The sequence below is a fragment of the Natrix helvetica genome (assembly GCF_964273705.1).
Source record: "Natrix helvetica genome assembly, chromosome: 4".
NCBI lineage: Eukaryota > Metazoa > Chordata > Lepidosauria > Squamata > Natricidae > Natrix > Natrix helvetica.
In genome coordinates this window covers 162,698,330-162,723,641 of record NC_138550.1, presented here as the reverse complement: position 1 = coordinate 162,723,641, position 25,312 = coordinate 162,698,330, and the positions used below count along the sequence as shown (strand labels likewise).

Below are 25,312 nucleotides of genomic sequence, written 5' to 3'. Positions count from 1 at the left end.
AGGAGAAATTTCGTGACAGTGACAACAATTAATCAGTGGAACAATTTGCCTCCAGAAGTTGTGGATGCTCCAACACTGGAAGTTTTTAAGAAGAGGTTGGATAGCCATTTATCTGAAATTGTATAGGGCAGTGATGGAAAACCTTTTTCCCATCGCGTGCCAAAAGCGGGGGGAGCGTAGGGTGGTCATGTACAGGCGTGCCCACACCCATAATGCTATGCACACGGGGACATCCCCCCTCACGCATGCGTGTGAGATGCCTGTCCCCACATTTTTGGGTGTGTGATGGACCTGTTTTTCGTCCTCTCCAGGCTCCGGAGGCTGTCTAGAAAAGCCTCCCCGCCCCCCGGCGGCCCTCCAGAGGCTTCATGAGGCTTCCCTGAAGTCTCCGGAGCACAAAAATGGCCCAACATGCAAACCAGAAGTCCATTCCCGAACTTCCAGTTTGTGTGTTGGGCTGTTTTTCGGCCTCCGAAGGCTTCAGGGAAGCCTCCGGATGGCAAAAAACAGCCTTTAAAGAAGGCCGAAGTCAGCTGAACAGCGCACACATGAGCACTGGAGCTGACAGGGCAACACCTCGTGTGCCCTAACAAATGGGTCCATAGGTTCGCCATCACGGGAATAGGGTTTCCTGCCAAAACAGGGGTTTGGACTCGAAGACCTACTAGGTCCCTTCCAACTCTACTCTACTCTACTCTATTCTATCGTATCCTAACCCTATCCCTATCCCATTCTGAAATTTCTGTGCCTTGGTCTCTAGTTCTGATATTTATTTCATAGGAAGCGGGGAGGTGATTTTTTTTGTGCTTATTGTGATTTATAAACACACAAACTGTTTTCCAAATGAATACTGAAGATTGTTTACAAGAAGGTTTTACTACAAAACATTGAACAAGACTTGAAAGACCAATGTCTAGTCTAGAGATACTAGAGATTAGTCCATATAGGTAATCCTCGACTTACAACATTTCAATGATCTTTCAAAGTTATAACAGCACTGGGGGGAAAAAGTGACCGGTGACAGTTTTTCTCACTTACAACTGCTGTAGCATCCCCACGGTCACATGATCAGAACTCAGGTGGTTGAAAACTGAGTCATATCTATGGCGGTTGCAATAACCCTGGGTCACGTGATCATCTTTGGCATAGTCAATGGGGAAGCCAGATTCACTCAACAACTGTGTTACTAATTTAACAACTGCAGTAATTTACTTAACTGTGGCAGGAAAAGTCGTACAATGGGGCAAAAACTCACTTAACAAATGTCTCACTTAGCCACAGAAATGTGGGGCTCAATTGTGATCATAAGTCATAGGCTACTTGTATTATTATCAACCTGGAGAATGTTGGTTGGTTATGATCCTGGCACTATTTTATCTTCCTCCACAATTTTAATGTAGTAACACAGCCTTCCCAACGTGCTGCAAATGTTACCGTGTTTCCCCGAAAATACGACAGGATCTTTTTTTCTTTTTACTTACAAAATATGGCCTTGGGCTTATTATAGGGGAGGGCTTATTGTTTTGGGGTTGCCGGGCGGCTGCTCCCTTGCAAACTGGCTCCCAAAGAGCCGGGCACAGCCTCAGCGGCGAAGCAACCATGAGGTGACCAAGCTCACGACCGTCTGGCAAACCCCCTCTCCAGCCGGGCAGAGCGCCATTCACTGACCTAGGGGGTATCCCTAAGGCGCCAAGCCACATGACGCTCTGCCCGCTCCCCAGCTCCCACCACTTGGCACATTCGGGATACCCCCTAGGTCAGGGCAAGGAGCTCTGCCCAGCTGGAGAAGGGGGTTGCGCGAGTGCCTGTTCCGCCCCCAGCAGGCATGTCTCCTAGCCTCAACATATCCGGGCCCAGCTCTCCCTACAGCTGCTGCCGCCACCGCCAGGCTTCGAGCATAGCGTCTTCTCCGGTTCCAAACTCCCAAACTCACCTGCCGAGTCTTCCAGCAGCGGCCGCTCTAGGAGTGCGCTCTGTGGTTGTGGGCTGGCTGCTGGAAGATTCTGTCTGGAAGACTCTCTTACAGAGAGTTCCAGCAGCCAGTCCACAACCATAGAGCGCACTCCTAGAGCGGCCGCTGCTGGAAGATTCGGCAGCCGAGTTTTGGAGTTTGTAACCGGAGAAGACGTTATGCTCGGAGTGCGGCGTCTGCTGCTGCAGGGAGAGCTGGGCCTAGACATGTTGAGGCAAGGGAGCAGCCGCCCAGCAACTCCCCCCTCCGGCCAGGCAGAACACCACTCCCTAACCTAGCGGTATCCCAAAGGTGCCAAGCAATGTGAGAGCCTTTCTTCCCCCCCCCCTCCAGCTCCTGCGGCTTGGCGCCTTCGGGATACCACTATGTCGGTGAGCGGTGCTCTGCCTGGCCGGAGGGGGGGTTGTCCAAGGGGTTTATTTTCGGGGGTGGGCTTATATTTTTGCCCACACAAAAAATGTGGCAAGGCTTTAGTTTCAGGACAGGTTGCATTTTCGGGGAAACACGGTATATTACAAGTAACTTGCATATTTTCAGCCCCCAAACAGCATATTTGGGTTTGAAGCTTCTTCACAATATTGTCACTTCAGTGCAAAAGTGCAAGTTATCTAACGTTCAGAAGATTTAGGAATGCATTCATTTCTAATGACTAAAATACTCAATTTATCATGTCTTTGTAATGATAAATTATATTAGTGTTTTTTAGGGAATTGCAAAATGTATAGAATCTTGAAATGACTGTGTAGATTTATGTATAAGCCCATCCACGGATAAGCTGACCCCCTTTTAACCTAAAAACCGTGAAAAAGTGCCACCCACAAATAATTCAACCCTCAAAAATTTCATATGTTTTAATTTTTAATAATTGGCTTATCTGTGGATAATCCACAGATTATCCATTTTTCATGGCATTGTAATTAAAAATTCAAGGGTCAGCATATCTCCGGATGGGTTTATATGTGAGCATATATAGAATATATGGGTACTTTTTAAAGTATTATTGTGTATGCATAGGAAAGCCCAATCTGTGCATAAGCTGAACCCAATTTTGGGGGCTGTACTTTGACACAGAAAATTCTCAGTTTATTTGCCTGTATATACCATATTTTTCAGAGTATAAGGCACACCTTTTTACCCCCTAAAAGAGTGGTGCGTCTTATACATCGAATTAGCCCCTCACCTACATCCCATTTTTGTGAAAAACGGCACATTTTTCGCAAAAATTGAGGTGTTGTTGCCTTCCCCCAGCCCCCAGAAGCACTGCAGGTTTCAGCAGAGCTGGGTGAAGGCAAAAATGCCCCCGTTTCTGTGAAAAATGGCCTGTTTTCTGCCAAAATGGGGGGGGGGTTGCCTTCCCCCAACCCTGCTGAAGCCTGCAGATTTCTCCTAGGGGCCGGGGAAGACAAAAACTTTTTTTTCTTACTTACCTCTTTGAAATCTTGGTGCATCTTATAGTCCGAAAAATGCGGTACGTGGTATATTGCATGCCAAGTGGTTTGTGACATAGAGTAAAACTCAATTTAACATATTCCTGGGTAGAAGCTAACTGTTAAAACTTAAGTGACCATTAGATTCAATACAAGCGTACACCATCTGCATAATTTATGTCAATGACATAAATTGGCAGAATTAATGTAAAGTTCAGTGAACCATTTAAACGAGTACGGATACAATGAGTGAAACCCATTATTTTAGAGAAAATGTCCAAATACGTATACTGTCTGCTGAAGCCAAAAATAAATTGGAGTCTAATCAAGGATTTCCTGTACATGCAAATATTTCAATCCTTGAGATAACTATAAAACGCTATCTCATTTGGTATTCTCTTCTCTTTTTGCATGGTTCGGCAAAACATTTATGCTAGGCCATTAAAATATTTTAATTTTTAAGTATTTTAATGCTTCTGTTCTGTAGGTTGCTTTCGATCATCTTAATGTTTTCCGCTTTTATGGTCTTTTGAAATTGGCTTCTTTTTTTAAAGTTTATCAGCAGTGGGAAATTAATCAAGAAGTATTTGTCCTAATAATCTACGAAATGAACGTACCACCTTTAACTGGATTACCTGCGGCTACATACTCATTACTGTATTTTTGGAGTGTAAGGTTTTGAAGAGGCAAATTTAAAAAAAAGTTTTTGCACTCTGCAAACCTCCCAAAAACAGCCCGTTTTTTGTGAAAATGGGCCTGTTCCCCCCCACCCCCCCCAGGCATGAATAGCCTTTAGGGGGCTTGCAGAATGCTCCTGCGGGGGTGGGGTGGGGTCAAAAACGAGCAAAAAATGGCCCGTTTTTCGTAAAACAAAGGACATGGATAGGCTTTAGGAAGCTTATAGTGTGCTCCTGGGGCGGTAAACTTGAGCAAAAACGAGCTGTTTTTTGCTCATTTCTGCCCTCTCCAGCCCCCAGCTCTCTAAAAGCTTCCTATAGGCTATGCACAGCCATTTTGGTGAAGGGGACCGGGTTTTGGGAGGCAAAAAAAATGCTGTATTCAGTGTATAAGACGCACCCAGATTTTCAGCCTCTTTTTTGAGGGGGAAAAGGTGCGTCTTATACTCTGAAAAATACGGTAATTGCAAACATTTCTAGGCAGGTATTTGGAGAAAACTAACTGCCTGATTAAAGTGACTAATAAGATGATCAGGCCAGTGTCTAATAATCCAATCCACTTGTAAGTAGTGGGTTGGGAAAATTGTCCAAATCATCTGCCATGGTATCAAAATAACAGAGTACCACTTTTGAACAAACATGACCAAAGTACATTAGAAAGTAAACCCGTGGGTTAAAATAATGGACTTCATATGCCTGCATTAACTTATCACCGAATGAAATCACCGAATTAATAATGCCGTAACAGTCAGGTATGAATGGTAACACTCAACTTAAGTACAAGGGACCATATACAGGTAGTCCTCTATTTAAAAACATTCCTTTAATGACGGTCTTGAGGCCAAATCGGCGCTGAGAAAAAAAATCACTCATGACCGTTTTTCACACTTATGGCTGTTACAGTATCCCCATGGTCACATGATCAAAATTTGGATGCTTGGCAACTGGCATGTACTTATGACAGTTGCAGCGTTCCGGGGTGAAGTGATCGTCTTTTGCTACCACCTGACAAACAAAATTCTGATTCACTTAATAACTAAATTATACTTAGCAACTGCAAGGGATTATGGGATCGTTAAAAGAACTGCTGTCGTTCACTTAACAACTGTGACAAGAAAGGTTAGATTCAGTTAAGTCTTGATTATTAGGGGGAAAATGTTATGATACAGGATACAGTTAAATAAAGGATGGATAAGGATACAAAGGAATATATATATATGGGTACAACATAAGGAAACTGGATGTAAACTGTAAACAGTGATTTGGAAAGGAGGATTAGAAACTTTTGTTACTAAATATTATGGATGTTTAGCTAGAATAGGACATAAGGATCCAGTGTTATTGGAGGATTTTAGAAATAGTAAATGAAATGCCAGTATGTGGTTATGTATTAAATCTTGGTATATTTTATGATGAAGGACGTTTAAACAATTATAGTCAAATGAAAATAGAGGTATGATGATGGTAATATGTATAAATATATTTGAGTTAAAATACTTGAGTTAATATGAATTATGCTTGATGACTGTGGAAGGGATGCACAAAAGCCTTTTGTAACCAACTGACACACTTTCTACAGTATGTAAAGAAGATTTTATGTGTTGTGTTTGTTTTGAAAATTTAAAAAAATTATTTTAAAAAAAGAAAGTTTGTAAAAGTGGGACAATGGTCACTTAACAATGGTCTTGCTTAGCAATGGAAATTTCGGGGCTCAACGGTCGTAAATCAAGAACTACCTATAATGCATTAATTGTTACTGCCCTGAGCCAATTTCCTCATTTTAGGAGATACACAGGCGCTGTATATATAGATATTTATGACTATGAAGAACTGCCATTATCTTCAACTATCAGTGAATCCTGCAGTCGTGGATTAAAACATATCTTCCCACCTCACGGGTAGGAAGTGCTGCCCTAAAATGAGAACAGGCAACTATTATAATAGTTACTTAGATTCCCTTGCTGTATGGAAGTCTCTCCTGGACAGTTAGTCCTTGATTCACGACTATAAATGAACCCACTGTTATGGTCCTAAATCATGATGGACTTTAAGCAGTTCGACATGCCCCTGCACCTGATTTCACATCCTATTTTGTTGCGGTGATTAAGCAAAAACAGTGCGGTCATTAAGTGAGCCCATTGTTCACTATGGAGTGGGTTTTTTGCCAGAAACTAGAACTCAACACTGCTTTCTGGCAAAAACACTATAAACCATGGTCACATAACTGTGGGACACTGCGAACGGCTGCAAATGTGGGCCATTTGTTAAGCATCCAAAATAGTCATGTGATGGGGATGGAGTGACCTTCTGTACTTTGGATACAAGCCATAAATACTTGCTTTGAGAGTCCACCCTGACTTGGAAAGATCATTAAGGGACCATACATCAAGGACTATCTGTATAGCCTTCTAGGATGGTAGAATGGCCGGAACCAACACTTTCTATCATGTGTTGCACATAACACACACAATTATCTTTGCAAGATGAAAGTCATGGACAAATGGATACATCACAGCATTCTTATCAGAAAATAAAGCTATGGAATTTTTTTTTTGGGGGGGGGGAATCCAAGTGTACGAATGCTTTCAAATAAAAACCTCTGTTGTCTTAGGGGACGGGTTTCAAACTCAAGGCCCGTGGGCCAGATCCGGCCTGCAGGGTGCTTAGATCTGGCTTGCAAGGCTGAAGGAGCAGCTCATGAGTCCTCTGCCAGCAAAAATGCGGCTCGGGAAGGGGTTGGTGGAGGCAGAGTTGCCGTGCCCTGCTTGATGTCACTCTGTCAGGGGCGCCTGTGGCAGCCCAAGTGCTCTGCCAGTGAAAACAGGCTCCTGGGGCTCCGTTTCCAGCTGCGAAGGCCTCCTGCAATCCTTTGCCAGTGAAAACGGAGCTCGGGAGAGCCGCACAATACCATCACGAGCTCCGTTTTTGCTGGCAGAGCACTCAGGCCAGCACAGGGACCCCTAACACAAATGATGTCAAGCTGGCCACGCCCCTTGGGCACGTCCACCCCGCTCCCCCGAGGTCAAGCACAACCCTGATGCATCAATAAAATCGAGTTTGACACCCCTGTGTTAGGGATTTGATTAGATTTTTTTCTTAGTTGCTTTGCATTTTGACTTTTGTAACATTTTGTAACTCTTTTCATTTCATTTCAATTCTGTCTGCTGCCCAGAGTCATTGACACTGAAGAATGAATGAATGAACGAACGAACGACAAGAATAATGGCAGTGATCGGTACTTACAGGAATGAGAAATTTCTTAATTTCTTCCAGCGCATGTCCCATTCTGGCATAGGCTTCAGCTGGCGGGGCAAACACTTCGATGAGAACATGCAGATCATCATTTAAATGGAAATACTTTGCCTCTCCACTTTTCCTCAATTCTTCTTCCTGGGAAGATGGGAAAATGCCACATGAAATCATTGCATGAAGAAGTCAGACGATGATCATGGACTGTTTTACACACTGCTAGGGGTCGAGGGGGGAGAAGGGAATAATTAACCAAAAGGAATTTGGAAATAAATATACCATATGGATTTTTGTGTTATCACTTAGCTAAATAATTCCAAGATACCATGGGGCCCCCTCTGCTAATGTTTTACGGTATACAGGTCATCCTTGAAGTATGATTACAACTGAGCCCTTTATCATCTATAACCAAGCCAATTTTATGAGTAGAAACTAGGTCTCATGTCTTATAGATAACAAGTATCTATATGGCAGTATTGCTCAACTTTAGGCACTTTAACGTCTTTAGACTTCAACTCCCAGAATTCCCCAGCAAGCAATTCTGGGAGTTGAAGTCCAGAGGTGACCAAGATTGAGAAACAATATCATGTGGTACCAGAGAGAGAACTCTGAATTAGATTGAACTTTGCCAACAGTCCTATCATGGTTCCGTTCCATAGCTCAGAAGTCAGCAACCTGCGGCTCTGGAGCCGCATGTGGCTCTTTCACCTTCTGCTGCAGCTCCCTGTTGCTGGTCGGCTTCACAATTGATAGGGATTTCGGTTAGGACAGGTAGAGGAAAAAGGACAGCGGACTAGGAGACGACTCTATGGTGATGGGAACTGGACTTCCAGTTGGATTCAGAACTGAATGGGGGGGTTCCGGTTAGGACCTTTGTGGCTCTTTGAGTGTTTAAGGTTGCCGACCCCTGCCCTAGCTGTTCAACAAATCTACGATAGTCTGCCTCTTAAATAATAAATTTGCTGGACTTTATACCACCGCCTTTGTAACCTGAAGGTGGAGCTACGCATCCTCTAAAGAACTTCCAGACTTATGGGAATTCTCAAAATCCTGCTATGCTCTTAGAAAAAAGATATACTTTGGATACTCCGTTAAAAGCAGTTTATTTTCTCATGGATCCACCCACCACCAAAGGCCTAGATAGCAGGAAAGATTCTGGAAACCTGAAGAAAAAAAAAATAACTATCTCCCAGGCTTTCTGGAAATGAAAGCTAAACAGATCTGTTGCCCTCTTACAGCTGTCAATCAGCTAAGTATTTTAGCGCTGGCTTTAATATAGGCAACCTTCACCTTTGTTCACCCCACTTGATCACACCAAAAGAAGCACCAAACGAGCCCAAAGTGGCATGCGGCGCCTTGTCTCCCATCACGGCGGCCTTGCCTGTTTGTCTTCCGGGTTTTTGGCGTGCATGTACAAGCGACACTCAGATGTCCACACGCGCGACAGTGCCAAAACCTTGTGTGCACATGCGCGGCAGCCAGGTGATTGTTGGGTGAGCGTGCGCACCAGAACTCGGAAGTTCGGCTTTTCCAGAATGAGGCCCTGACAAGCGGGCATGTGATGTTTCCGCGTGACCTTTTCAGCACTCGCTACCAAAAAGCTTCGCCATCACTGCTCTAGCACATAACGTTAAGTCTGCTTTAAGTTTTCGTCTTTGTCCCAACACTTTTCTTTCCCCAAGGGTTCTATTTTTGCTCAACTTCCTCTGTTCTGCCATTCTATCTTATCTCTGTTGCCTGGCAACTGAAATATTGCGATGCTTACCCAGATGCCATTGACCCTTTCAACACATATAGGTAATCACGGATGAACCACAGATGGGATAAAAGAGGGGAAGGTAAAGGGAGGCCTGGAACAAATATGCCTTTTGGTATTTCGACGCCATCTACTTAAATCCTAGTTGATAAATTAAGTTAGCCACCTCAAAATCTGGATTCTTTCTACCTACCTACCTACCTACCTACCTAGAACATTTTCAAAATAAACACAGTGGCACACCCCAGGTGTAGTGGTAAAAGGAATGTGTATTTGTGTGCATATCTACACACACACACACTTCCATTTTCCACTGCACTTAGGTAGGCCATTCAGTTTATTTTATTAAAGGCTTGGGCATACAGTGTTATGTTTTGTGAAGAATTAGATAAAATATTGCTTGTAAAATAAGATAAATGGGTGCTGATTGGAGGAAAAACAAAACTAGAAGTACAGAGCAATGTTACTAACAATTTGAAGAGGGGCATATAAGGACATTCCTTACCCACAAGTACATCGGAAGCTTCTGGTATACTGAATAATCAGAAATCCACGATGGCCTCTCTAGTCTATGTGTGTTCTGAAGTGCTTCTATACTATTGTTCTAGCTAGGGTGTATTAAAAATACTATACGCTACACTGTTTTTCCAATGAGGACCATAGACGCACATTTGACCAATCTGGTTAAAAGTTCTTGCATCTGCTCTTAGTTTGTGTCATTGATTATGAGTTATGTAGGTTTGTGTCACTCAGAAATTACTTCTGGGTAAAGGTTCCCCTCGCACATATGTGCTAGTTGTTCCTGACTCTAGGCAGCGGTGCTCATCTCCGTTTCAAAGCCACAGAGCCAGCACTGTCTGAAGACATTTCCGTGGTCATGTGACTGGCATTACTAAACGCCAAAGGCGCATGGAACGCTGTTACCTTCCCACCAAAGGTGGTTCCTGTTTTTTCTACTTGCATTTTTACATGCTTTCGAACTGCTAGGTTGGCAGAAGCTGGGACAAGTAACGGGAGCTCACTCTGTTACGCTGCTCTAGGGTTTCGAACCACCGAACTGCCAACCTTCTGATCGACAGTCTTAGCCACTGAGCCACTGCTTGCTTCTCTTACTTCTGGGTAACTATCTTTTTATTCCGAAATTTACAGCAAAAATAATGGGATCAGTTGACAGGCCCATGTAAATTGGGAAAGCTAACACACGTCAAAAGACGGTTAGTTTGAGAAACAACGGTTAGTTGTAAGAAAGAACGAGTAGAAGAAAAGATATATAAGGTCTCTGTCTTATTAGCCTCTCCATTTCTTTATTTTTTATTTTATTTCTCTATTTGTGGCATTGAGACAAATCGTATTTGGTCCCCTGTCTGCATTCCAGGGCTGTCTTACTTGTAACTTAAACGAAGGCGACTTTCGAAAGAGGAAGAGAATTCTTTACTTTTTTAAGCAATTTAGCAAAGTCCACAAACAGAACGGGGTAGGAGCTGCGAGTAATAAATTTAATCTGGGAGAAAAAAAGCTAAGCCAGCTTTCAGAAAATCCTTTTTAACAGTGAGAGCTATTAGGCTCTAATAGTCTCCCGTGGGAAACAATGCAAGCCCCGATATTCTGAATAATTTAAAGAGTGAACAAAGCAGAGAGATACAACAAACAAACAAACCACCTGGTAAACAACCCTCGCAGGCTCTACTAAGATGGTCTAAAGAGCATCCAGGATGGAAAGATAAAAGTGCACATTAAAACTGTAATAAAGGTATTGTATGGTAATGGGTGGGGGTGGGGGGGCTGTTGAGCAAAGTGAACAAGAGGATTACGGACCAGCTCCTTGCTGGTTCAGACAACAGATAACAACAAAGGTTACTGAAATAGCAATAGCACTTAAGACTTATATACCATTTCACAGTGTTTTACAACACTCTCTAAGTCAGAGGTGACAAACACGATTTCATTTAGGGACACACGCATCAGGGTTGAGTCTGACCTTAGGGGGAAAGGGGCCGGGGTGGGTGTGGCCAGAGTGAATGTGGTCTGCTTGCAACTGTTCTTCAAACATATGAAGAACGGTTGCAGGAACTGGGTATGTCTAGTTTAATAGAAAGAAGGACTAGGGGAGACATGATAGCAGTCTTCCAATATCTCAGGGGTTGCCGCAAAGAAGAGGGAGTCAAACTATTCTCCAAGGCACCTGAGGGTAGAACAAGAAGCAATGGGTGGAAACTAATCAAGGAGAGAAGCAACTTAGAACTGAGGGGAAACTTCCTGACAGTTAGAACAATTAATCAGTGGAACAGCTCGCCTCCAGAAGTTGTGAATGCTCCAACACTAGAAGTTTTTAAGAAGACGTTGGATAACTATTTGTCTGAAGTGATATAGGGTTTCCTCTCTAGGCAGGGGGTCAGACTAGAAGACCTCCAAGGTCCCTTCCAACTCTGGTATTGTACTGTACTGTACTGAATTGTATTGTATGTCACTCATGTCAGTCTGTGGCAGTCCAAAGGATCTGTCAACAAAAGCAGGCTTCCGAACTCCGTTTCCGGCTGTGTAGGCCTCCTGCAACCCTCTGCCAGCGAAAATGGAGCTCGGGAGGACCGCATGCCCAAGGTCATCCAGAGGGCTGTCGTGCCTAAGGCAGAACTAGAACTCAATATCTCCTGGTGATTGGACCAAGGTCACCCAGATGTTTCCATGCCAAAGATGGGACTAGAATTCACCATCTCCTGGTGTTTGGACCAGTCAGCCAGCAGCTACCAGGCCTCAGGCAGGACTAGAACTCCCAGTCTCCTAGAGATTGGCCCAAAGTCATCCAGCTGGCTCCCTAAAAGTGAAATAAAGATTTGAGTGCCCGTACCATGGTGGTAAGGATTTTGTACACTGATCTTATTATTACAAGGTCTTATTTTCTTTTGATCCCCAAAATAAGCACTTGGCCTTATTTTTGGGGAGGTCTTGTTATTTTTGAGGTGCAGGAGGCGGCAAGCATGGTCACCTCACGGCTGCTGCTGTGTTGCAATATTTTTGGGGAGAGCTTATTTTGGGGGGAGGGCTTATTTTAGCGCATGCGCTCAAAAGCATGACTGGGCTTATTATCTGGGGAGGTCTTATTTTCGGGAAAACAGGGTAGGAGTTCATGAGGAGGAATTTGGAGGGTAGTTTGGGCAGTCAACAATCCATTCCAACTATCCTCAAAAGGCGTGCAAAAAACCCTGCATTTTCTCTGAGGCAAGGAATGCATGGTGGAAAGAGCAAAATGCATGCAGAATGCAAATCGGGATAGGTCATTATGTACACCTTGACTTGTGTTTGCTTTAATTCTCCCCAGGCTACCCTAGGATTGGTGAGGAAAGACACACACAGTAGTACAACGCACGCTAACGATCTCCAGCCAGCAATTTTACCTTTGCTTTATCCCTCATGGATCCTTTTCCCAATATTGACATTTTCGTCAATGTCTCCTCTTGCAAGCGCTTCAAAGAATTGCCACGCGGGCCCAAAAGTTTCCCCACAAAGTTGAACTGAAAGACAAAATGAGCAACAATAAAAACCAATAAAGTATCAGTGCAACAGTGCTGAGAAGCTGTAAGCTTGACTTAAGATTCGTGCCAGGGGTTAAAAAAAAAATGCTGCCGAAAACAGCACTTGTCTATTTCTGGGAAATAAAGAAACACATTAAGCTGTAAATTTTGCTGCAGCTGAGAATGAAAGGAGGAACAGAGGGGGGAAAAAATTACCACCATAATGCTAGCACTTTTGCTGCTGGAAGCTTTCTCTGCATTAAAAAGTTTTGGGTAATACGAAGCTACATAAGGAGTGAAAAAGGCACAAAGTATTTTGTAGGGATCTGAAAACAAAAAACTGGAGCTCCGATTCTATCAAAAATAATAAAATGATACCCATCGAGTTGCATCCGTTTTAGTGACAAACAGATACAGGGAGGCCTCACTTTAGAACCACAATGTATGTCGCTAAGCAAGACAGCTGTTGAGTTTTGCCCCATTTTATGACCTTTCTTGCCACACTGGTTAAGTGAATCACTGCAGTTGTGAAGGAAATAACACAGTTATTAAGTAAGCCTGCCTCTCTCGTTGACTTTCCTTGTCAGAAGGTCCCAAAAAAGTGATCACACAATCCCAGGACACTGCAACCATCATAAATGTATGCCAGCTGCCGAGCGTCCACAGTTGCCATCAAACTAAACAGTGATGCAGTCTGTTAAAAGGCTCTCAATTGTGCCTCTGTAAAAAGTGGCCAAGACAGGAGGAGAAAGTTGTGCTCTCCTCATCCGATGCAAAAAATGCAGATGTTGGTTTGAATGCTGTTCCTCCTAGGAATCTTTGATTGGAAAATGGAGAAAAAAATTACAATACATAATGCTACACATATTAACCTCAAGTAGAATCCTTTTAGCACAGAATTGGAAACAAACAGATACTCCCCCAGACCCAATTAGAAGAAGGAAAATCTATAAATGTGCAGAAATGGATAGACTGTCTATGGCAGGGGTGTCCAAACTTGGGAACTTTAAGACTTGTGGACTTCAACTCCCAGAATTCCCCAGCCAGCCATGCTGGCTAGGGAATTCTGGGAGTTGAAGTCCACAAGTCTTAAAGTTCCCAAGTTTGGACACCCCTGGTCTATGGAAATGAAGGAGAGGGAAGAAACCGAGTACAATCACATTTGGAACAGATGGTATTCCTGGCTTGAGAGTAAACATAAAACTTAAGGTACAAACGATAAAATATTATAGAGTGTATTTAAATAAGGACATAGCTTAGGATAGTGACATAGAAATAGAATTTTTTGTAAATAGGATTCTTACAAAAGATATGGAAAAGCTGTTATAAGTATAAATTTGTTTTAAATGTTAGAAAATTCAATAAATACTATTTTTTAAAAAATGCTCTCAGTTGTGCCTCTGTAAAAAATGGCCAAGACAGGAGAAAGTTGTGCTCTCCTCATCCGACACAGAAAATGCAGATATTGGTTTGCACACTTCACTAAGGATGACGTGTGGATAACACCTTAAGGTATGGGCGAAATTTCCATTGATCCATTTTCTCCCTTTATCTCACAAAGTATCCGACGACAAGTCAGAGAAAGGCAAGGTCCAGATCAGGTGGCTGGGGAATTCTGGGGAATTGTTCACAGGTGGCTGGGGAATTCTGGGAGTTGAAGTCCACAAGTCTTAAAGTTGTCAAGATTGGACATTTCTGGTTTAGACACCGAAAATGTTCATCTCTACTGGAAAGGGACAGAGATTGACAGGAGATGACACTGACTTTCTAGGGCAAAGCAAGACAAGATTTGACAGAACCAGCCCAGATGGCTTCCAGCAGTGAGAAGGCAATCTGTCTCTGATCTGACCCTCAAGAGATAAAACCTAAAAATAAGCTCTCTCTTGAGGGGGAATAATGGTCCCCTTGAGGACGGAATGGCCTTTTGATGAATGGAAGATGGCAAAAGTACCACCGAGGCAGGGATGTAAGCTGTAGCATTCATGTTCTTTGGGCAGATTATTTCAGCTCTTTTGGGATGGCTCAAAAGGAGCCCCAGGGATTACTCAGAGCTGTGGAATTTATTGTTCTTTTTTTGCCTTTCGAACGCCTGCAGAATTTCTATCGGATTGACTGACACGGAGCTGGAGAAACCTATCCAGTTAAGATACTTAGATGGCAATCACTGCATCCAAGTTTGCCTTACCGTTTTGTAGATTTTCTGCAGTTCTTGGTCCCTTAGCCCATACCTGGGACAATGTTTCAATCTGTGTCAGGCTGTACCTTAGCATGAACATGTGTAACTGCTGGGATGCATCTGCATTTGGAAAAGCCATGGTGGCACAGTGGTGAGAATGCCGAATGGCAGGCCTGAGCATTAACTGGCTCCAGTTTCCAAGATACAGCTTCAAGTCAAAATTGCGTCCAAATAATTCAGAATTAGGAGCCGTGGTGGCACAGTGGTTAGAGTGCAGTACTGCAGGTTACTTCTGCTGACTGCCAGCTGCCTGCAATTTGGCAGTTTGAATCTCACCAGGCTCAAGGTTGACTCAGCTTTTCATCCTTCCAAGGTCAGTAAAATGAGGACCCAGATTGTTAGGGGCAAGATGCTGACTCTGTAAACTGCTTAGTAAGGGCTGTAAAAGCACAATGAAGCAGTCTTAGTGCTATTGCTATTAGATATATATACAGGTGGTCCTCAATGTATGACCACAATGGAGGTCCAAATTGCTAAGACATTTGTCTTAAGATATTTCTTAAGTGAGTTTTGCCTCATTTTATGACTCTCTTTGCCACAGTTGTTAAGTAAATCACTGCAGTTGCTAAGTTGGTACTGGGGTGAAGTGAATCTGATTTCCCTACTGACTTTGCTTATGAGAAGGTTGCAAATGGGACCACGTGGCTCCAGGACAGTACAACCGTCATAAATATGACTCAGCTGCATCCATCTGAATTTCGATGACATGACCATGGAGAGGCTGCAACGGCCACATGTGTGAAAAGAGGTCATAAGTCTCTTTTCTTTTCAGTGCTGTTGTAAGTGAACAGTCTCTAAATAAAGTGCTGTAAGCCAAGGGTTAGGTGTATTTGTATGGTTTTATTGCTTTAAATGTTGTAAGCCACCCAGACTCATCTTGTGGAGAGAGAGAGAAAAAAAAGAGGTGGTGGCAAGAGGGAGAGACAGAGAGAGAGAGGGAAGGAGAAAGGGAAAGGAAGGAGATATTTCAAAGCATCAGGGTGGTCTTTCTTTCCTTATGCCCATGATGGTGAACCTGTGGCAGGGGTGCTATAGGTGGCACGCAGAGCCCTATCTGCAGCTCAGCTCCAACACACATGTGTGTACATCTCCCGCCAGACAGCTGATTTTCGGGTCTCAGCCGTGCATGCGGGAGAAGTGCATGCATGCACAGGGGATGGGGGAAGCACAGGGGGGTGCGTCCCCCACCCCTGTGGCCCGTTTCTGGTCCCAAGAGGCTTAAGGGTGAGGCCTAAAACAAGGCAAGGGGGGGGGGTCGGGTGCACGCACAGGGGGTTGTGCACACATGCGCAGGGGACAGGGTGCACTGCATTATAGTTGTGAGCATGAGTGTGTGGCTGTTGCGCGCGTGCGCACGATTTTGGCACGGGAGGAGAAAAAGGTTAGCCATCATTGCCCTACGCTAATTAGCATTATTAATTCCCCTCTGCCTCAAGATAGCCATATTTTTTTATAGCTAGCCGTAGCCCAGAAACAGCCCCTTTTCTCAGGAACGCTGACTAGGGAGCTATCAAGATGGAAAGAGATAGTTAAAACAATCCTGACTCAGGGAAGATCTAGAGACATGTTACAGGAACTTTCTCTCTTCCCCAAAATACCGATTGGGGGATTCTCTGTTGCTCGCTGTACAATGATCTCAGCAGCGTAAAAGTGTTGGAAAAATACATTCTCTTCCCCTCAAGTCGGCCTGCCGTCAAGGTTGCTCTTTTTTTCATCCTGCCTTCTTTCCAATGTATTCTGCCAATTGCAGTCCAACTCATTTGGAGGGCACTAGATTGGGGAAGGCTGAGCCAAAAAACCCAACAGAGCCTTTGCTGTCAAAGTTGGGAAGGGAGAGAAAAGAATCAGCAGCAGTCAAGAACTTAATGAGAGGAAATGAAATTAGGAGTTATTCCACTTGCTTTTCCTGGGTATTGTTGTCTTTTAGACAATAGTACTCAGAGATAAAGCATTATGCTACCTTTTTCAAATAGGATTGGTAGGCAGGTAGAACTCCCAACATTGTTCCGACCTAGACTTCCCAAAAGCATGAAGCTGACTCCTCGTCCCGATAAAACCCCTTTTATTTAGTTTAAAGTGAATTCCTCTCCAGCAAAGTCCCGGACGACAGTCTTTAATGAGATTTCACAACCACAGACCTTGATCAGGCTTGGAGAGCTGCCAGGCCAATATCTTCCAAACGCCACTCTGTAGCAGACAATACTTGGCAAGAAGTCAGGAACAGATCTTCACCCTAATGAATTGAACTAATTGTCTTCTGCAAACTCCTCTCTCCTTTCGCTCCTCTTTATTCCTTATGGGAAAGGCCATTCACTGTCCACCTGTGGCCTTTACTCCTGAGTTGACCCTTGTTCCTTAGCTGTTCCCTTCTCCTGGCAGCTCTGTGCATGCGCACCCTGGGAACAGCTCCAGCTGTTCTTCTGCCCCACTGATGTCTGACTCCAAAGGCAGCTGATAACTGTCAGACGGCCGTGGCCCCATCTCTGCCTCCGATGCAGAGCCCTCATCAGAGCCTTCCCCAGACTCCAGAACTGGCCCGTGTTCCTCCCAAACCTCCTCACTGTCTGAGTTTGCTGCCAGATTTCGCTGGCAAGCCACAACACAGATACAAAAGATTATGTGAGATGCTACAACGGATTTGAATGGCTTATCTTTGAGACAGATGGTTGAAGGGCCTCTGGATTTTTGAAATCCATACAGAACGTCCTCGACTTACAAGAGTTTGCTCAGTGACATTCAAATTTAAAAAGGCACTGAAAAAAATGACTTACAATTGTTTTTCACACTTTTATGATCATTGCAGCCTCCCCCTGTGCATGGCAACTGATTTGTATTTATGACGGTTGCGGTGTCCCGTGATCATCTTTTGCAACCTTCTGTCAAGCCAGGTTCACTTAATCCAGGGGTGTCCAAACTTGGGAACTTTAAGACTTGTGGACTTCAACTCCCAGAATTCCCCAGCCAGCATGGCTGGCTGGGGAATTCTGGGAGTTGAAGTCCACAAGTCTTAAAGTTCCCAAGTTTGGACACCCCTGACCTAATCACTGTGTTACTGACTTCAAGAACTGCAGTGATTCACTTTACAACTGTGGCAAGAAATGCTGTAAAAGGGAACAAAACTCACTTAACTGTCTCGCTTAGCAACAGAAATCTGGGGCTGAATTGTAGCCAAGTCGAGGATTACCTCTAATGAAATATTGCGGAAGGCACTGTAGATTTTATTGTAAAAACCTATAAAGAAGGACCACTTGTGATGGGAGGCTCTATCTCCCTCTCTCTATATAAAGTGTGATTCATTATTTTCTAGTACACCTTAAAATTGTCCCTGATCTTCTAACCAGACGGACGGCTGAATTGATCTCTTCCCTTTGCTGTTATTCACAAAGATTGAAGACTTTATCAGATGAGGTTTACATTTTCAGAAAGCCAAGAATAGGGTGCAGACTATTACATTTCCTCTACAGTGCAACTAAATATGACAACCATATCTAAAGTTACATTGCCGTATTTGGAAATTCAAGATGTAACTGCAAATCTGGAAACTATCTTACATTTCACCAAAGAATATGACATCCTGAGCAAAGAGTGAACCATCCATTGTTTTCTTCTTCTTCCCGTCTTCCGCCTTTTCTTTTCCTGAAACTCAATCAATTCCCTTGTTTGATATAGAGTTCTTAGAAACTCAAATGCTTGCAAGTATTATATAATGTTTCATACTGGTTTACAGTCACGTTTAGCTAAATTTTCAAAGAAACCTTTGACAGGCACGTATTGTAGACATTCTGAGCAAGCTTAGCTGTCATTGCAGAAGACTAATTCCTTCTTTCTTCTTCTTCTATATATAAAAATGTCTCTGTGTGTGTGTTCCAGCATAACTCTGGAACGCCTGGAGCAATTTCAACCAAACTTGGTACACAGATGACTTACTCTCTGGGAAAAAATACTGTGGGGGTAAGATGCCCCTAACACCTGTCAGGATGGGTGTTCTGTTAAGATGCAGCCTGTTGTGCCTTGAAATGGCTTCTACTGTACAGTGCAGTGGAGTTGCCATTATTTATTTATTTATTTATTAATTAGTGCTTATATACCGCCCCCTCTCCCAAAAGGGACTCGGGGCGGTGTACAGTCCGTAGCAAAAAATACAACAAGTTAAAATTATTAAATAAATAGACATGTGAGGAGGATAAAAGATATGCCTAACTGTACAGCTAAATAAATAAATCAGGATATACAAATTTAAAATCCCAATATCCTGTAAAATTAAATTTAAAAGAGACAATTCCTCTAAAAACCAATAAAAGTGTGTATGCCAGGAGGAAAATGTTATAATTATGCCAGACCAGCCAGTCGGAACAGGTGAGTCTTCAATTTCTGTCGGAAGGAGCGGAGGTCAGTAGTGGTTCTAATGTCGGGGGGGAGGTCATTCCAGAGGGTTGGGCCCATCACAGAGAAGGCCCTACTCCTCGGTGTCGCCCGTTGGCATTGCCTAGTGGACGGCACCAGGAGAAGCCCCTCCCTGTGAGAGCGAATTGGCCGCAGGGATGTGTGTGGGAGGATGCGATCCCGCAGGTAGCTAGGCCCTGTGCCATGATAACGGCTTCACAGTACTCCACAAGGGTACCCCTCTAGTAAGGGGTAACATCCAACATTGGAAATTACGTTTGGTCCGGACATTTTCCCCCTATAAACAAATACCCGGGCAACGCCGGGTTATCAACTAGTATGGAATAAATCAGAGATTTTTAAAAATAGTGATGCTAAATGAATCAGAAAAGGGCATTTACAACAGCACTGAAGAAATGATCCAATGGCACATTGATGGGCATAGCAATAATCCACAAAAAACAGCATTATATTACAGACGTGAGAATTCCAAGAACATTGATCTCATTTTTATAGCTCTTTTCTTTACCCTTTTATCAAATCTGAACATAATACCTAGCCACTGTTGCAAATCCATTTCTTCCAATGTAGTGTGATATTGTTGTGATCACCTTTTGTGATCTTCTAACAAGCCAAGTCAATGGGGAAGCCGGGTTCACTTCACAACCATGATAGTAAGTTACCACCTGCAGTGATTCTCTTAAGCACCGTGGCAAGAAACGTCGTTAAAACAGGGCAAAACTTGCTTAAGCAACAGAAATGTTAGGCTCCGTTGTGGTCATAGGTCTGTTATTTAATTTGTTTATTTCAAGGGGCTACTTGAGGGGTCTTAGCAGTTCCATCTAAGACAGCAATATAGTCTACATCTAGATAGGCATGGTCATTGTGTCAAAAGGACACAATATCAACATTTTATGTGTGGTAAAAGGAATGATATGTAGAATTTGACTGGCATGAAAAAAACATTGAACTATTGAACAAGATAATAATGAAAGATCATAATTCAACAAAACATGTGTTGTTGTTGTTGTTATTATTATTATTATTATTATTATTATTATTATTATTATTATTATTATTATGTCTATGATTGTAACCTTGTTTTTCTCAACCAGTGTGATGTCTGATGTGTTATGCGCCAGTTGTTGTTGTTGTTGTTGTTGTTGTTGTTATTATTATTATTATTATTATTATTATTATTATTATTATTATTATTATTTGTCAAATATAACTAAGATGAACATTGTTTTGTATGTTTTAAAATGTGATTAGGAAGGAGATATTTTTTAAATATAACAGTGGCCTATATAAAAATTAGAAAAAGGAACAATGGAAGATTATAATTCAATATAAATCGGTGCTACTATTAGAATTATATAAGTTTGTTAAACACAAAAATATTATTATTGGCATTCTATCTGTAGTAAAAGGAGTGATATCAAGAATATGGAGATTAGCATAAAATAATATACTGAAATATTAAATAATTAAGGAAATATTATAATTCAACAAAATATGTGTATTTCTACTAAAAGTCTATAAGATTGTTAATTTTGTTAAATATGAAGAGTATTGTTTTATTTTTACTAAAATGTAACTCTGGTTCCACACTGTTCACACAACGATATGTTTGTAGAAAAATGAAAGATAAAAAACTTTTTTTTAAAAAGGACACACAAAGATGATTAGGGGACTGAAGGCTAAAACATATGAAGAACGGTTGCAGGAACTACGTATGTCTAGTTTAATGAAAAGAAGGACCAGGGGAGACATGATAGCAGTCTTCCAATATCTCAGGGGTTGCCACAAAGAAGAGGGAGTCAAGCTATTCTCCAAGGCACCTGAGGGTAGAACAAGAAGCAATGGGTGGAAACTAATCAAGGAGAGAAGCAACTTAGAACTGAGGAGAAATGTCCTGACAGTTAGAACAATTAATCAGTGGAACAACTTGCCTCCAGAAGTTGTGAATGCCCCAGCACTGGAAGTCTTTAAGAAGATGTTGGAGAGCCATTTGTCTGAAATGGTATAGGGTTTCCTGCCTAGGCACTGGGTTGGACTAGAAGACCTCCAAGGTCCCTTCCAACTCTGCTATTACATTATTATTGTATTATTTAAGCATTATAAAGAGCAAGTTCAGAAGAGTGCTTCAACTCTTCCATGAAGCATCAGTCCCAAAGCTTTGGACACCTCTAACAAATAGTTATTTAATTAGTATTAAATTGAGACTCAGGTAAGGCAGATTGGAACTCAACCTGCAGCACTAGGCATATAAATACAGCATCCCTTCTTTTCTAGGAAGACTCTCAATTATCCAGGTCATGGGTGTCCCAAAGGTACTTTTCCAAAAGGCAAACGGGCTTTGCTGCTTTTTTGTTTGTTTGTTAAACCTGATGTCAGAACTGAAGAAGCTCCTTGGATGGAAAGCGAAACATTTTCAAGGGGGAAAAACCCCCCAAGAAAGTCCAGTTGCCTTTTCGAAAAGCACCTTTGGGATGAACATCCCTTCTCAATTTTCTCAGCTTGGCAGGTTTAGTAAAATCAGGACTGGTTAACCCTTGAGTGGAACATCCCTAGGGAATTCGAGGGACAACACATTCCTAGTGCAAGGGTACTCAAATTACAGCTCGGGGGCCGGATACGGCGCACCAAAGCCATTAATCCGGCCTACGAGAGACCATAAGGCTGTCTGTCCCACCCACATCACCCCCACTTATCAACCGGCCCCCACCCACCTTCTGGAGGTCTCGGGAGGCAAAAAATGGGCCCATTTTGGGGCGGGAGAATGGTTCGGGAGCCCAGGGAGCCCAAAAATGGGGCCGTGTTTGGCCTCCCCAGCCTCCAGAGAGAGGGAGGGAAAGAGCACATACCCACCCAATCACATGACCACCTAAACTCACACCGTCACATGACCACCTAGCCACACCCACCCCATCACATGACCACCTAGCCACACCCACCCAGTCATATGACCACCTAGCCACACCAACCCACATGACCCCTAGCCTCACCCACCCAGTCACATGACCTAGCCACACCCACCCAGTCACATGACCATCTAGCTCACCCACCCACCCATATGACCGCTAGCCTCACCCATCCAGTCACATGACCTAGCCACACCCACCCAGCCAGTCTGGCCCCCCAACAGTCTGAGGGGCCACGAATTGGCCCCATTTAAAAAGTTTGAGGAACCCTGTCCTAGTGACTTAACAACAGCCCAATGGGTGACAACATATCGAAGGGCAATCTCTGATGGACAAGAAATATTGTTTACCACAATTACTACTGCTATAAATATTGTGATGTACAGTTGTACACGCCTCTTAAAAGTTTTATAGAACCAGACGTGTCAGAGGGATGATGCAGCCATCAACTAGCTATCTTCCCTCTGATTTGTATGCTAAGTTTCATTGCGAGAGATCAATTTCCGTAAATGTGTTTATTCTGAGGCCATTTCTCCGCTATAGTGACTAGTAACATCTTCACAGCATTACTCAGATCTCGCTAAAATGATTGAAGCCCTAAATTCATTGTTATTACTTTGGCACGTTATTACTTTGGTTGGATGACTTAAGACGTTATAAACTGCTATTTGGAAAAGCGCATTTGCTCCTTAGACCATGATTTTGATTTAGTTTGTTTTAACAAAAAGAGAAGATAGCTTATCGATGTTTATCTAGCTAAGGAACAAACAGGATGGAGACAATACATGGAGGTCACAATGGAGGAAATAAAGCTATGGACCCTTCACTCTAAACTATTTATATCACTGGTCTACAAATTTTGAGAAATTATTGACCTCCGAGACAAAACGTGTCAGGCCTGCAGCCATCTTTTCTTTTAAATCTTTGGCCTGCCACACTTTTATTATTATGCTATGCATTTTCTATTGTGGGAAAATGGGGGTGGGGGGGTTGTACGGAGTTAGATGATATGTAGCCATAACAAAATTCTTTCTAGAAAGCTAATGTCATCCTTTGTCTTTGCACCTCTGCACCTGGCCGGAAATGGATGGGTAGCACTGCCAGCATGGCAGTGGAATATTGGACCATATGATGGACTTGTGGGTGTGGGGGCAAGATCTTGAACTTTCAATTGGGTGGGGAAAACCGGGAAGCCTTCAGATTCTGGTTTTCCCAGACGTGCCAACATGGCTCTCTTAATAAATTGGAACTTTGAGGAATGCTTTGCCTTGGACTCTGATTTAATTTTGGATGCTATTTGTAACCCTGAAAAAACTGTGCTAATTTTACATATTTTGATTAGATGAATTAGAAAACAGGTGATAAAGGTCTTGGTTGGTTAAAGTTTTCAACATATTTCACAATAAAGATTTATACACAGACAGGTATATTTGCCTACAAGGGAGGGAGGTGTCTACTGACCACGATGCCTCGTAACTTCTCGACAAAGTATAGTAGCACAATGAAAATGGTACCAGGTGGAAGTGTATAAATTTAACTTCACTTTGGGAACAGCAAGGCAGACTACTACGAAAAACATGTGGAAAATTTGCTTAGGTCCTATAAAGCACTTGGTGCAAATGTGCCACTGAAAATTCACTTCTTACACTCGTATTTAGGCTATTGGCCTTTGAAATGGGGGGCACTGAGTGATGACCACGGGGAGGGATTCTACCAGGCTACATGGAGAAAAGATACCAAGGGAAATGGAGTCCATCCATGCTTGCCGATTACTGCTGGAATCTCCCCAGGGATGATCTTAACTGCAGTTCACAAGAGAAAAATCAAAAAGGCCAGTCTAGATACTGAATAAAGATGGAACCTTGTCGTTTGAGGTTAGAGCCTGTCAATTTTCTTGCAAAAATCGTGAAACTGTTAGAGGGAAAACTAGTAAATAAATGGAAAGTTATGTTATTGGAATCAAGAAAAATATAAATTTATTTATAATGAGTGGTGTGGCACCATTCTCATTGACGTATCACATTTTGCAGAAAAGTTACGGAGCATAATAGCACAGACACACCCAATAGCACTTATATACAGCTTTACAGTGCTTTATAGCTCTCTCTAAGCAATTTACAGAGTCAGCATATTACCCCCAACAATGTGGGTCCTCATTTTACCCCTCTCGGAAGGATGGCAGGCTGAGTCAAACTTGAGCCTGGTGAGATTTGAACTGCAAAATTGTAGGCAGCTGGCAGTCAGCAGAAATAGGCTGCAGTACCGCATTCTAACCACTGCGCCACCATGGCTCCTAATTTTGAATTATTCGGACGCAATTTTGACTTGAAGCTGTATCTTGGAAACTGGAGCCAATTAATACTCAGCTCTTAATTTTCCTTTATTAGTGACCCAATTCTAGTAAAATTAAAGCTACTTTCATTTCCGAGGCTTTTTCCTTGTAGACCAGTGTATTCATCAATGATTTAAACAGAATTTGTCACACAATTTGTGTTTGTACTCTCCCAGTCTGGGGCTGGCTAGCTTGGCTGGGAATTGTAGTCCCAAAGACTAGTCTAGCTGGGAACCATGGAAGAAAAAGCCCAACCGAACTGGAGGAGTTGAAATCCACAAAGGCAGCCTCTTAATATAGGGCATGGTTTTCAATCTGTGATCCGCGGACCTCGGGGGGGGGGGGGCATGGCGTGATATCATCACAGAGGGTCCCCAAAGGCATGAAGAAATGTTATGATTTAAATCTTAACTCTTTGTGGTCCATGGCCACAAAAGGTACCGTATTTGTAGGACTATAAGATGCACCTAGATTTAGTGGAGGGAAACAAAAGGAAAAAATAGTTTTTGGCCTCTGCACGTCCCGTTTTTGCTCTCCCGGGCCCCCAGAAGCACCTTGCAGGACAAAAATAGGCCCATTTTTGGCCTCCCGAGCCCTCTGCAGGGCCCGTTTTTGACAAAAACGTGCCCATTTTGTAGTTTGCACAGTGCTCCTGGGAACCAGGGAGGGCAAAAATGCGATGTGCGGAGGATTTGGGATCCCCAAAAGGGGCCATTTTGCAAAAATGGATCATGTGGAGCACTGCAGAGTGCTTCTGGGGGCCAGGGAAGGTGAAAACGTGACACGCTGAGAGTTTGGGAGCCCCAAAACAGGCCTGCATTCGGCCTATAAGATGCACCAAAATTTT

At 43.0% G+C, this 25,312-nt stretch overlaps 1 protein-coding gene across 2 annotated transcripts in view; it reads right to left on the bottom strand.

Annotated features, from left to right (window-relative positions):
* Positions 1-25,312, bottom strand: part of KHDRBS3 (KH RNA binding domain containing, signal transduction associated 3) — a 154,230-nt gene that overhangs the window by 47,068 nt on the left and 81,850 nt on the right. For both annotated transcript variants that reach the window (XR_014175212.1, XM_081951040.1), the window contains exons 3-4: positions 12,474-12,590; positions 7,320-7,466 (exon numbers count right to left, since the gene is read on the bottom strand). Coding sequence is in view for 1 of the 2 variants with exons in the window: in XM_081951040.1 (XP_081807166.1) it covers positions 7,320-7,466; positions 12,474-12,590 (264 nt within the window). In the remaining variant the exon portion in view is untranslated. The remainder of the gene's footprint in view (positions 1-7,319; positions 7,467-12,473; positions 12,591-25,312) is intronic.